This window comes from Myotis lucifugus, unplaced genomic scaffold, assembly GCF_000147115.1.
Source record: "Myotis lucifugus unplaced genomic scaffold, Myoluc2.0 scaffold_203, whole genome shotgun sequence".
Taxonomy (NCBI): Eukaryota; Metazoa; Chordata; class Mammalia; order Chiroptera; family Vespertilionidae; genus Myotis; species Myotis lucifugus.
The window spans coordinates 1,114,516-1,129,047 of record NW_005871251.1 but is presented as its reverse complement, the minus strand read 5'-3'; the positions used below and the strand labels follow the sequence as shown (position 1 = coordinate 1,129,047).

At 42.8% G+C, this 14,532-nt stretch overlaps 1 protein-coding gene across 1 annotated transcript in view; it reads left to right on the top strand.

The window, feature by feature from the left end:
* NOTCH2 (notch 2) overlaps positions 1-14,532 on the top strand; it is a gene marked incomplete at its 5' end in the record, with an annotated part of 92,329 nt that overhangs the window by 8,553 nt on the left and 69,244 nt on the right. The window contains 2 exon segments of the mRNA XM_023761240.1: positions 8,479-8,738; positions 12,045-12,380. Coding sequence (XP_023617008.1) covers positions 8,479-8,738; positions 12,045-12,380 — 596 coding nt within the window.

Sequence of the window (14,532 nt, the reverse complement as noted above, 5' to 3'; positions counted from 1 at the left end):
GAACTCAAGTATCTCTGAGGCACGAAGAAGAATGGGCTGGGATAGGAGGGTAGATGGAAAAGCAGAAACACTAAGAACAGGGTCGTTTTCATACACAGCCTAGTGCATTGTCTTAACTGAGAGTTCGAGCATCCCAACTCTAAATCTCTTCTGTCCAGCACATCACTGGCCTTGTCCAGTCCAGTTCAGGGATCCAGAGAGAGTAAGCATCTGTTAGCCAAATCTTTGGTTACCCCAAATTAGCTCATATCTTTTACTGCTTGTTTCCTCTGATTATATAGTATATATCCAAACCCTCAATTATCCAGAATAAACCAGGGCTGCCTCTACTGTGTGGAAAACATTTGATAGTGGTTATGATTCTCTTGCCTAGACCATGTAGAGCCTTAGCCATTTAATCACCTGTCCCTTTAAAATTTTGAAATGCTGGTTCCTGTTGTGTAAGCCGGACACATCTCCTTGAGGAATTATTTTACTGGGCAACTCGCCCCTTCTGAAACCTCAGTCATCCTGAAAAGTACCTCAAGAACCTCTTTGACTTTAATTTTTTTTTTTGCTTTAGTCCTATTTGTATATAATGATTGTGATGTCTAATTCTCTATCACATATTGTTAAAACTTATAGCCTTGAATTTCTGGGTCACTTAAAAAGCGGACAGACTTGATTACTAATGAAAAGTTGACTCATTTCCTTCCAGGCAAAGGCTGACACTGACTCTCAGAGGTCATAATTAGTCTCCACAGACGCAGACTCTAATTATGGGATATCACCTATTCTTTCCTAAATGTTATGCATCATGAGCTGGGGAAATAAAATAGGCGTTTATGTGTTGAGAGGATATATATAAATGATAGCTGAATGAAAAAGGTCCTCCATGAACTAATGAAGTGGTCGATTCCCTGCAATTTTAAATTTGGTGCATCTCTTCCCATACCATGTTTTCACACACTCGTCAGTCATTTTAGCCTTGTGTAATTTACCAGCAGCTCAGATTCCTCCATAGGAGACTGTAGCGTGTACCATAACTGTACAGTGTGTAGCTTGGGAACAACTGGCTTCATTCATTCATTTTTGCCTATTACCATGAAGGGTGCTTTTTGTAAACTCATGTGGTTAGAGTATGTTTGCCATGTTTTAATCACAAGTAGACGTTTTTTCCCCTCAGGGTTCAGAGCAGTGAAATATGGGAAGATACTGATTGTGTGCTGGGAGACAGAAAGACCACCTCCTGTTAGAACAGCAACACCAGGCTTTCAGCGCCGTGTGTGTGCCCTTGCCCAATCTTCCCAGTGATGATGGAAGAGACTGGGTGCTCGGTTCAGCTTCTGAGTTCTGATAAATGAGCGCAGACTGTAAACTGGAAGATAAGGGCATGTGCAAATTCTTGTGTAAATAAAGCATGGTTTCCCATTGCAGTGGTGACTGATTTCATAGTTTCTGATGAAGATGAATGAGGCTGTGAATTAACAGCTTTAAAGCTTGTATCACTGCAGCTTCTTTTGGGTTTGGATTTATTAAAATCAGCGTGTGTTTACTGCTTTATTCAGATGGGGGTGGGGGGAGGTGAAAAAGCTGAACCCATGAACACCAAGTGGGGTGGTGTTTCAGATGATTCCCAGCTTCACAATTCCCTGTGAAATTCTTTTCCTGTGGGAAACTTTTAATTTGGAAGCATTCAGCCTAATGTGGGAACCAAGATTAACATTTTCTGAAATACCTCTACAAGAAAAGCAGAAATGTTCTGTTCCGGAAGCCGAATTTACATAGTAGAAAAATGGGCTGTCCTGCAGTATTTGGTAGTGTTTATTAGTTGTGCTTAAAAAGTTGTGTGTGTGCGCATACAAAATAGAGAGGGAGAGAGAGAGAGAGAGAGAGAGAGAGAGAGAGAGAGAAATTGAGGGTATATTTGTCTTTGTTTCTTTTACATCCAACCAGCAAAGCCCTGGAAAGTGTGTTTTACCACAAACCAGCCCAGTAACCAGTCCTAACTCTATATTCGAATACTGTTTTTAGTTCTTTTTGTCTTTCCTTCTTGCTGAGTAAGCTATAGTGTATTGGGGGTGGGGGGTGGGGTGGGAGGCGGGGGTGAGTGGGAGTGAGAAAGGGAAGAAGAAGTCAACATGACTGAGCTTCTCCCTTTTCTTCCCTCTTCACCAGGAAGGAAGTGAACTGGAATCTTCATGCATATGTTTCTTTTCCTCCCCCCGACCCCCATGTCAGTGATTAGCATAACCCAGTTAGTTACCTTTACACAGAGTTACCGCATTAACAAGTTGACAGTCTGATGAGATGTCAAACTGGAGGTACTGGGAGGAGGGGGGGGATGAGGTTTGACTAATGGATTGGGCCTCTGGAATGCCAGCCGAAGACTGTAGACTGGATTCTGTAGGCTCTAAGGCATCTAGAAGTTTGCAGCCAGAGCCTTGGGAATGAAATGTTAAATAGGAACTTTCACTGGTTACAGTTAGCCTTGGCTGTTAGCAATTATTTTTATCTACGTTAACAGGGGGAGCAGGAAACTAAGCTGGCATTATGGTCACAGAAAAGAACAGGCTGATTTGGGGCCCTTTCAGACTGCAGACCTTTGTTACTGACCAATGCTTAATTTGGTTTCTGGGTTTTGTTATTTTTTTTTCCCTCCTGCCCTTACCTCATTTACCTTCACAACAGCTCCCCCCTCTAGAGCTCAGCGAGGGCACGCTGCCACTGCGGATTGGGGGGCCAGGAGGCCCAGAGCAAGAAGAAAGTGGGTTGAAAGCAGAGTTCTGTGTAAAGAATTTTCTGCTGGAAACAAGCCCAGAGGGAGTAAAGAGGATCTTTAATGAGGAGCAGCTGCAGGGCCGACGCAACCCACATGAGACATTTTTTTCCCCTCCGTTCCACATTCTGTATAGTTTTTTAAAAAATCATGATTTGGAAATAGCTGTTTTGTAAAGCCCGCCTCTCTTTTTCTTCTCCTTGTATGCGGTAGGGGTTTGCTTTGTTGTTTTATTTTTTTTAATGACCAAATCCTCGCTTTAAAAAAAAAAAGGCGAAAGGCAAAGCTGCAGCACAGCCCTGGCTGCAATGTGGGCTCACCCTGCTGATACAGAACATTCGGTGGAGAAAACAAGGACAGAGAACACTGGCTTTTATTTGGAAAGGGGCTTATTTCCTGCTCAGACGTCGGTCATCTTGGAGCTGACACGCCGCTACAGTGTTTTCAGCTTTTCTCTAGACGAGTGGCTATTCACTCAGGAAACTTGAAAGGACAGATTTTTCTGTCCTGCATTACTAGGGAGACTGATTCCGAGCCGCAGCCACTGCCAGAGAGCTTGGACTTGCTATTCAAATCCCAGGGCCGTTGAAATCTGTAAAGTGGCTACATGTAAACGAATCCAGGCTGCGGGTGACATGCGGGTGACATGTGAGAGCCGGGGTCTGGTTCTCATCTGTTTGGCCGAGGGGGGCTGCGTGGGCATCCAGTCTTCTGGTTCCATTAGGAGGAGTCCCTTGTTTTTCTCCCTCCCTCCTTTCCTCCCTCCCTCCCTCCCTCCCCTGCACTACATTCCCCATGTGTGTGTTTGAATAGTAACAGTGAGTGAGTGCATTTCTTTTTAAAAAAATATATATTTTTTATTGATTTCAGAGAGGAAGGGAGAGGGAGAGAGATAGAAACATCAATGATGAGAGAGAATCATTGATTGGCTGCCTCCTGCCCGCCCCACACCAGGGATGGAGCCCAAACCCCGGGCATGTGCCCTGACCAGGAATCAAACTGTGACCTCCTGCATGGACCTGATAGGCATTCAGGTCAGTTTGGAGAATTATTTTACAGGAAAACCAGCTCCCCTCCCACCAACTCTCCCTGTATTCCCAGCCTCCTCTGTGGACTGGGCTCTTTCAGAGTTCCTGAGCTGGAGAAGGGGGGACAGAATGGGAGGGTGTCGCTGAGAGAAGCACTGAACTAAGCGATCTGTTCCCTCCAGGAGGCAGGCGTTCAAATAGTTCGGGGAACAAAAGGCAGCTGTTAGGTTTATTGGGTTATATTTTACATAGATCTGTATTCAAGATGTAGGTCATTTTCAAGAAAGCTTTCCTGGGTTAGCGCAGTAGAACTGTAGATCTGCGAGGGAACTTGCGTGATTGGCCATGTTTCTAGCCTCTACCCACAGGCAGCTTGGGCCAACTCAAAAGAGAGGTATTCAGGCCCTTGTTTTCAGGCCGAGTCTTAATTCCCACTCAGATTAACGGGGTTTGTGTGTACTTGTCTTACGGTTGAACAGGGATTTGCAGGTGAAAGGTCTCCTGCCTTGGGAAACACGGGCCCTTTATTTCTAGCCGTCTCCCTTACCCAGTTCTCCCCTTTCTGCCCATGTCCAGAATTCTGCCGAGCCTCCTGGGGACTGAGGGCTAATCTTGTACCTCAGGATGATTCTTCGGGTTGAGTTGGCCTGTGTTCTACCAGGCAGAGCAGTATGGGGTTGGAAGGGAATTTTTTAGCAGACTTGATTGGAAAACTGACTTTATCCATCATATGAAATATAAGCTACTTTTTAAAAAAATATGTTTTAAAAATATTTTTATTGATTTCAGAGAGGAATGGAGAGGGGGAGAGAGAGAGCTAGAAACATCAATGATGAGAGAGAATCATTGATCAGCTGCCTCCTGCACACCCCGCACTGGGCTCAAGCCTGCAACCCGGGCATGTGCCCTGACCGGGTTGACTGAGAATCGAACCGTGACCGCCTGGTTCATAGGTGGAAGCTCAACCACTGAGCTACATGGCCGGGCAAATTTAAGCTGCTTTGGAATCAGTTGCCTAATGGTACATAATGCTCCTGGTATACAGGCACCTGCACCAGGGTCTCAAGACATGACCTTCCTCTCCCTCCACCTCACACAGAGAATTAAATGGGAGTTTGACAGAGGCACAGGAAAGACATAGCAGTGGCTTAAAGGAAGAAGAGCCACACTACAAATAATGTAGTGCAAAGCACGGCACTGCATCTGCTGTCGGAGGGATCAGAGATGGGTAGGATGATTTGGAAAAGGCTAAGTGGAGGACATTGGTTTTGAGCAGACCTTTGAAGCAAAGATGGAAGAAAGGAACATAAATTAGACATAACAGAAGGGAAAAGATGATGTTTCTCACTGTAAAGTAGAAAGATGATTTTTATATAGGAAACCGCATACAAGAGTGTGGAAGTAATCAGGAGAGTTTGTGTTATGGACTGCTGAGTGGTAAGACAGCTGGTAGGAGTGGGGCAGAGGAGCAGGTCTCAGATTCTAAGGGACTTGGATTTGAAGGGCTGGGCACTAATGCTAGTTGTGAAGGGTAAGGCATCTCAATCAAGAAAACTTGGAGGAAAGATTCAGCATAGTGAATTTAAAAGGAACAGATAATAGGTTAAATTATTGTGTTAAACATGTTGTACGACTAAAGGATAAAGAAATGTGTTATAAAAGTAGTTCATGTGGGGGGGAAATCATCTGGGAGCACATAATAGTATTCTGTGGCTTTTAAAAAGTGAACACGTGTTAGGCTGCTGTAGTGGAAACATCATGTCCAGTTCTGTGCTGTTCCAAAAAGAACATATGTGTTATGTTTTTTCTTTGTTTGTTTGTTTTTCCCATTTTGGGCCCCACGCTTTTAAAGAGGTTTTGGATGAACTAGAATCATCCAGTTGGGGAGCAGCATAGGTTTGATGCCTCTGCTACCTACTAGCTTAATCTTTCTAAGCTTCAAGGTCTTCATATACAGAGTGGAGATCATAATATAATATACTATTATAAGTAGTAATAAAAGCTGTAAAATGCTTAGCAAATACATAATACATAGTAAGTGCTTTAAAAAATGTTGGTGACTGTCATTATTACTATTGTTATCTTAAGCATGGAAGAGCTACTAAAATAGTGAGGAAGTCCAGAAATAATTTATTTATATGGTTTTTTTTGAGGTTTTGATTTATTTATTTACATTTTTAATTAATATATTTTTATTGATTTCAGAGAGGAAGGGAGAGGGAGAGAGAGATAGAAGCATCAATGACGAGAGAGAATCATTGATCAGCTACCTCCTCTCACCCCACAACCCGGGCATGTGTCCTGACCAGGAACCGAACCATGACCTCCTGGTTCATAGGTCGATGCTCCTATGAACCAGAAATAGTTGTCCTGTACTGAGGAATAGGCCAGGGGTGGACAACCTTTTTGTGAGTGCGTGCCAAAACCAGCAAAATCTCTGACTCAAAATTCTTCTGTGTGCCAACCCTAATTTTTTGACAACATGTTACACCTACTTGATATCTCTTAAGTTGTACGTATGTGAAGAACCTTGAAGAAATAATAAAATTATTCATTCGAGTGACAAAAACACAGTATATGATGATGAAAAATACATTTATTTTTAAATGTATACATGTACACTGATAGTCTGACAGAAAACTTTATGACTCCGTTTGATATTATCAGTGGGACTTTTGCTGCTGCATCACTGATGACAGAGATTTTACATCAGGTTTATATTTCGTGACCTTCAGAGATATGCACGAGCTACTACTTTCATCCATCAGGCTACTCCTATTACGAGACTTAACAAAATTCATCACTGAGAACAAAGATTCATAAGCGTATGTGGATGAAACCAAAACACTGGTCGGATCTAGGAAGGCAGGGAGAGTTAAGGCAGAGGCATAGAAATTGCTCTTCCCCTCTCTCGTCAATCCATGTCTATGGTCTTTAAGATAACTTTTTATGTAAAATTAATTTATCTAAGATGCACCTACGCTGAATTTATCTGAAAAATAAAAAAGTCGATATTAAGAAAAAATTGTAAATGGAAAATTACAAGAGAGGGTTTCACGTGCCAGCAAAAGTTACTGGCGTGCCATGTTTGGCACACGTGCCAGGGGTTGCCCACCCCTGGAATAGGCCAAAAGATTGAATCCTGGAAAAAAGGAAACAAAGGGTTACCATAACTGTCTTTGGATTCTTGAAGGGCTTCTGTAAGAAAGCAGAGGTTTGTACCTTTAACAGGGATAACCAATATGTGGAAATTGTAGGGAGGTAGAACTTAAAGGAAAATAAAAGATAAAGTTTGCATACTATTAAATTTAGTCTTTTAAAGTGTACAATTTAGTATATTCACAGTTATGTGTAACCATTACCATGATCTAATTTCTAAATATTTTCATTAACTCCTCCCCCACCCCAAGAAACTCTCTAGTCCTTAGTAGTCATTCTCCATTTCCTCCTCTTTTCAACTCTTGGCTGCACTATTTTTTTAAATCTCTATGTATTTGCCTATTCTGGACATTTCATAGAAATGGACATTTCACAATCTGTGGCCTTTGTGTCCGGCTTATTTTACTTAGCATGATGTTTTCCAAGTTAATCCAGGTCATAGCATGTATTGGATCTTTATTCATTTTCTTGGCTAAATAATATTCCATTGTCTGGATGTACCACATTTTATTTATTTCTACTTTTTGGTATTGTGAACAGTACTGATACGAATGTCTTTACAAATTTTTGTATGGACTTCTCATGTTTTCAGCTACCTTGGGTATATACCTAGGAGGGAGGCAAGAGTTTAAAGACATCAGGAAGGAAGAGCTTTCTGACAATGGGATCCGCCCACACTGAAGACTGTTCTATTGTTGAAGTAGTGAGCCAGTGATTTTATTTTACTTAGTAAATGCATGGTGTTTTGCTATGTACTGATATAATTCTTAGTGCTTTATAATTATTTGAGTCTGATGAGGTAGGCATGATTATTAAATCCATTTTATAACAAAGAGGGTTTAGTAACTTGCTCAAGATCACTCATCGAATAAATGGGGAACTGGGACTGAAATAGAGGTGGTCTGGTTCTAGAGTCTGTACTCTCAGTGGCAGGAATAATAATTTCAACATTTATTAAATTCTGACTACCAGTCTTGATATGGCTTTTTCTTTAAATCCCTACTTGTAGGATTTCCATTCAGCTGGATTTTAGGTGTTTCTGAAAGATGTTTGTTCTGTAGTTTAGCTGTAATTTTGGTGTGGTTGTGAGAGGATGGGTACTGCATTTATCTATGCCACCATCTTGACTGGAAATCCAGTAATTTATGTATTTTAAATAGGAGAGGAATTTAAACAGATAAGTATCAACAATGCTGCATAAAAAGGTGCCATTATACCATATCAGTCTGTATGTACATGGAAAAAAATCTCTGGTTGTAATTTGCTTTAAATAAGAGTCATGTTGGCTGGCCATGGCAGACCATGCTGAATCACCACCTAGTATTCTGTCCCCAGCCTAGACTCAAAAGGACTTGGGAATGTGTGATTAACTTTTCTAAACACTTCTCCTAAATCAAGGCAGTTTTGCAGTTGTGTCTTCAGGCCTCTGGATTCTCAATCTAGTGTTTTCTTGACTGGAATGCATGATCTTGTAAGTTTTTTTTATTTATAAGACGTCAAGTGTTTTCATGGACTACTCTCTTTTCCACACAGATGTCCAGAGGGCTTCTTGGGAGAATATTGTCAACATCGAGACCCCTGTGGGAAGAACCGCTGCCAGAATGGTGGGACATGCGTGGTCCAGGCCATATTGGGGAAGGCCACATGCCAATGTGCTCCGGGGTTCACAGGCGAGGACTGCCAGTACTCGACCACGCACCCCTGCTATGCATCTCCTTCCTGTCAGAATGGAGGCACCTGCCATGTGCTCAGCCAGGATGATTATGAGTGCACCTGCCAAGTTGGTTTCACAGGTATCCAGTGGGACTCAGGCCCAAACTTTCCTATTCTCAGTATGTGTCTTTATTTAGCATCTTTCAGCTCTAGACATCTGGCTCTTAAGGTCCCCCAACTGGGTACATACTTAACATTATGGTAAGGAACTGGAATGTTCCGGACAACTATTTTTAGCTTCTTTTTTGAGAGTTTTAAGAGAGGAGAAAGAGAAAGAAATACTCAGAAGCATTTGACTGTGTAAAGTATACCTGTCAGAATTGGGGACCAGAATCACCTCACGATTGCCGGCAGAAAAGCTGTTCATGCTATTAATTACTTGCATCTTGAAATCTCCTCTCCCTAGACATTCAGGGCATTGGCTGTTCTGACTTTCTGAACTCTGATTATTCCCTTTGCTCCTGCATTGCTTTGTCCTCATCCATTGCATTTTTGTGTTCCTTGGAATTCTGTTTTGAGGTCTCTTTTAAGTCTTACTTCAGCTCTCCCCAGGTACTCTCTGTCTCTGCTGGCTTTAACTGTTCTTGTATTCTTCTTCATCACTTGCTGATGACTCTGGTAGTCATCTTTTTTGCTCCACCCTGACCCCAACATTCAGACTCATATTTCTAACTAAGTATTGCATATTATCCTTGGAAATTCAACAGGTACCTCAAACTCAACATGTTGATATAAATTGTGGTACACTCCAACTACTTCAAACTAGAAACTCCCTCTCCCTTCCCTTACCCCGCTTAGACTCAGTCACCCAACCCACCCTCTGAATTACCTCTCATCTGTCTATTCCCTCTCCATTGCTCTCCTACTCTGCAGTTGAGGTCCCTGTCATGTCTCACCTGGACTCCCACAGTCATTTCCTAACTGGTCTCCTTGCCTTTATCATTTCCCCATCTTGTGCGCTGGTCACATTGTCATGCCTTTAATTATAAATGCAAATCCACTCATACCGTAAAGTCACCTGAGTACAATGCCCAGTGAGTTCCTGTCATTCACAGGGTAAGCTGCAAACGCTTTTATATGGTTTCCATAGCCCTTCACAGTCTAGACCAGGGGTGGGCAAACTTTGACTGGAGGGCCACAATGGGTTCTTAAACTGGACCGGAGGGCCGGAACAAAAGCATGGATGGAGTGTTTGTGTGAACTAATATAAATTCAAAGTAAACATCATTACATAAAAGGGTACGGTCTTTTTTTTTTTTTTTTAGTTTTATTCATTTGCCCACGGCTGGTCTAGACCTTACATCTGTTTATAGCCTCACTTCCCCGCCAGCATGTAGCTTTAGTCACGCCATCATTCTCATCATTTCCTGAAAATGTCATACTTCCTATTGCCTCCATGCTGTTGCACATCCCCTTGCCGGGAATGCCCTTTTCTATAATTGGCGATTGCCCAATGTTATTTAAAACTCTGTCTTCCTGCCCCTTTCATGAGCCTTTTAGACAGTTTGTGTCTATGTTCTATTATTTTATGTGTCACAATTTATTGTAGTTAATTTTTTTACATGGCTCTCATCTGACTGGATTATGGGTTCTTCAAAGGTATGTCTGAGCTTTATTCAAAATGAACCATAAGTGTTTATTAAGTTAGATGAGAAAAGGAGAACCGTTTTGTCCCCGACAACACCAATGACTCAGTAAATCTAATAAGCAAAAAATGAAAAACGTACTCAGAAAACTAGACTGGATCAGTTAGTTTGGAATTCTTGGTGTATTGATTTTTCATTGAAGGGTGTTGGTAAGGGTAGAAAATAGTTGGGATGATCCATTATCTTCATCTCCATCATGACTGCGATAGCATTGATGTCATGAGTCACTGAAGAGATCTGGTGGTTACGAGAATACAGTGAAACCTCTTCGTTCTTGAACATCTCCCATCTTGAACAATTCAGTTCTGACCAAGTTGTTCAGGGAACAAAATGTCTCAGTTGTTGAACAAAAATTCCCTTCTAAACCTGGCGACCCTTTCATGCTGATACGTTAGCATAACAAAAAGCGTCTCTCAGGCCACAAACAAAGGAGAGAATTCCAGTGGTGTACAGAACAACGCTCCAACCAAAAGCCACCTGGCCAGGGTGGTAATGCCTTCTTTATAATTTAAATGTTACTCTGAAATGACCCCCAAATTAAAACACCTTCCTTTGTCATTAAAAGGATTTCTCCTTGGTGTTCTGCAGGGGTCTGGTCATCTTTGCACATCTGCCACTTTTGTCTGTCACAGGTCAAGTTCACCCTTTTGGTTTTGTGATGGCCTTATACCCTTCCTAGTCAGACTTTATTAGCTAATCTCCACTCTTAGAGGAAGAAACAGGGGCCAGAAGTTAATGCCCCACACACGTCACATTGATGGGAAACCAAGTTCAGGGACCCTTCTATTTCCGTTGTAGGCAAACACTTGATACACATGGTTGTGAGGAGGAACCATTTTAACCTCCTCTCCACTGTAGGTAAATTGTCTCTCAGTGGGATGAAGAAAAAGTAGGAAGACAAGCAGCAGCTTTTGCATTTTCTCTCTGCTTAGCACCCTGAGATATATGTGTTGCGCCCACATTTTTATTGCACTTTCTTCTTTGATTTATATCCCGTGATGAGCAGAGAGCACTTCTGTGTGCTCATGTGTCACCTCTCTATTTTAGAAAAGCTGTATGACCCCATTTGCTTCCTTATGGGGGTCAAAGACTTGGATGTTTACTTTGACAACCACTTGGAGTGTTACAAATTCAAGGGGTTCTCACATCTTTTGTGTGTTTTTTTAAAAAAAGCTTAAGCTAATGACAACAAAAAGCCACATGAATACCAAATTTATTAGTTGATGGGCATGTTTTTTTCCTCTTTCTACCTCTCTCTGCTTTGCTTCCTTGGAGTCATGCCTTAGTGTCCAGCACGCGGGAGCCTTCCTGCTTCTCCTGGGCTTTCCTACCTGAGAGACTGCACAGGAGTTACCTTTCTAGACTCTAGTCTCATGACAGTTTCTAGCTTTGTCTAGTTTTCATATACAAGGAGTCAGAGATTCTTCATCCTCTTCAAACACATCAAGCAACATTGATAGCCAGACCACTTTAGTAAAATGTTGCCCAGAACATGTGTGCATGTGTGTTGTGTTTAAAGGAAAAAGAAGTACTATTGACTTGTTTATCTCCTCCAAGAGGTCTATTTAGTAATTATAGATTGTGGAAGATATCAATACATTTTATTCATTCAAAGAGCTGAGGGATTCTCTATCCAGTAACTCCCTGGTGTCACCTATTGGGTGGAAGGTGTGGTGTGTGGAGGATGGGGCCGACCCCCATTCCCGTGGGCAGTACTGAGCTCTGTTCCCCTTCTTCCAGGTAAGCTGTGCCAATGGACGGATGCCTGCCTGTCTCATCCCTGTGCAAATGGAAGCACCTGTACCACCGTGGCCAACCAGTTCTCCTGCAAATGCCTGCCAGGCTTCACAGGGCAGAAATGCGAGACTGACATCAATGAGTGTGACATTCCAGGACAATGCCAGCATGGTGGCACCTGCCTCAACCTCCCAGGCTCCTATCAGTGCCAGTGCCCCCAGGGCTTCACCGGCCAGCACTGCGACAGCCCCTACGTGCCATGTGCACCCTCGCCCTGTGTCAATGGAGGCACCTGCCGGCAGACCGGCGACTTCACTTTTGAGTGCAACTGCCTTCCAGGTGAGGAGTCCCCTGGTGTCCTGGGACTAGGCGATGCACCTGTGCACAGAAGGGGGTGGTGGGTGTGGCTGGGTCGCTCCTGTAGGAAGTGTCCTTCCCAGCAGGGAAAAGGGGAAGTGAAAATTTGGTGTGAGGTGGGTTACTGGTGAGGGAGGAGTTTTTATGGGCCCCATGTGATGTATAAACTGAGCAGGGGGTAATCTAACATGTCAGGGTTTATGATGATATGTGGCTAGGAAGCTGTTTATTGTCCTTTTTGGAGAAACAGTAAGAAATGAGAGAAACAGCTGTGGGAAAGATATAGACAAGTCTACGGAATGGAAAGACACACAAGAGAATTAGACATTGAAAAATAGGTGTGATTAATGAAGTGCTTTAGACAGAATTAACCATAATAGGTGATCAAGTTTCCTATTTGCTTTTACCTCTAAAAAAAATATTTTCCCATCTCCTTAAATGTTCCCACCTACGCTTTTGTGGCTTTCCCTGGCTTCTGGCTCTCAGAACCCTCTCCCCCTCTCTGACTGTGGGGTAACCCTGCCCTGACTCGAAGCTAGAGAGTTTGGGAACTGGGGTGGGGTGTGGTGCTCTGTTCATCAACGAGCACTTCATGATGAGTGCAGACAGATTATATGTGACACAATCATGCATAACCTCAAGCTAGAAACAGAAAGAGGAGCAATGCATGGGAGCGTGGGGCCCAGCGTTCCGCAGAGGTGGAGAAAGCAGCGAGCTGGCCAATTCACTAAACTCCTTATGAAAATGATGAGGAGGCTGAAAACCGAGAATCTTGATTAGGAACAGAACACACGCAGCTGGAGCAGATGAATTACTAAGCAACAACGATTCTGTTTTTATACAAATATCCTCAGGACGAAAAACAAAAGAAGGAAAACTGTAGGGGAGAATAATGTGCAAAGTTAGCAGAATTGCCTCAAGAAGAAGTTGGTCTCACTACTCTTGGGGAATGGGGGGTCTTAGATTCCAGTGCTGAGGGCACAGTTCCCATGTAATGGGATCGTGTGTTTTATCTTCAGGGGATGAAAGGTCATATGTTGGTCCACACAATAAAATCAAATGGTAACTTACTCATTTCACTCAGTGAAAATGTATTGGCCGCCAGCTACGTTCGAGGCACTGTGCTGTGTGCGTGGGATACAGTGATACAAGACACGGCAACGTGATAGCAAACTTTTACTATTTCACTGTAAGCCCCCAGAGTAAGCTGCTATTGCCTTGCTTTCAGTTTCTCTTTCAATGAAGAATAGACAATGCTGTCATTGCAGACACTAAATAAACCTTTATTGACATATAATACTACTAGCCTCTACATCAGCGGTTCTCAACCTGTGGGTCGCGACCCCTTTGGCGGTCGAACGACCCTTTCACAGGGGTCGCCTAAGACCATCCTGCATATCAGATATTTACATTACGATTCATAACAGTAGCAACGTTACAGTTATGAAGTGGCAAGGAAAATAATTTTATGGTTGGGTCACAACATGAGGAACTGTATTTAAAGGGCCAGAAGGTTGAGAACCACTGCTCTACATTATCTTGTGTAAAGCACAATGGAAAGATATCTTTCTTCACTCCTGTTCTTATTGTAAGGGTTAAGGAAGGAAATAGGCATGTAAACAATTTAATTTTACAAATATTCCAATAGTCTAATGTCCTAATAGTCTGTCGTGTAAGTGGCTAGTAATTGAGGTTCGTGTGATTTATTGTCGGAGGCTAAATGTGTTTTTCAGCTTCACGAGAATTACTTTTAATAGTTGCCTAGAACAAGAGGGTGACTTGGCAGCAAAACGCTGACGGGAAGTTCGAGAAGTCAATAAAGGAAGTTTTTAGCCAGGAGAGAGTGATTACTCACTCCCATAGTCTCTGCATTGTTATCCATTAGCCACGATAAGAACCTTAGGGAATTCTGCGAGTGTGTCCAGGAAAGGATCTGTCAAACCAGAATAGTATCTCCTCCTTGAGAAAGGAAATAACCAGGGATTCCACCGCCGAGAGGCTGCCAGGGCCAGGGGGATGGAGTGAGGAGAACTTGGCTCTCTCTAACGCACTGCTTGTAGAGTAAAGCAAGACGTTTATTTACTCACTGATGAAGTCCCCAATGTGTGGGGGGGTGTTGGGGATGTGGGGGGTG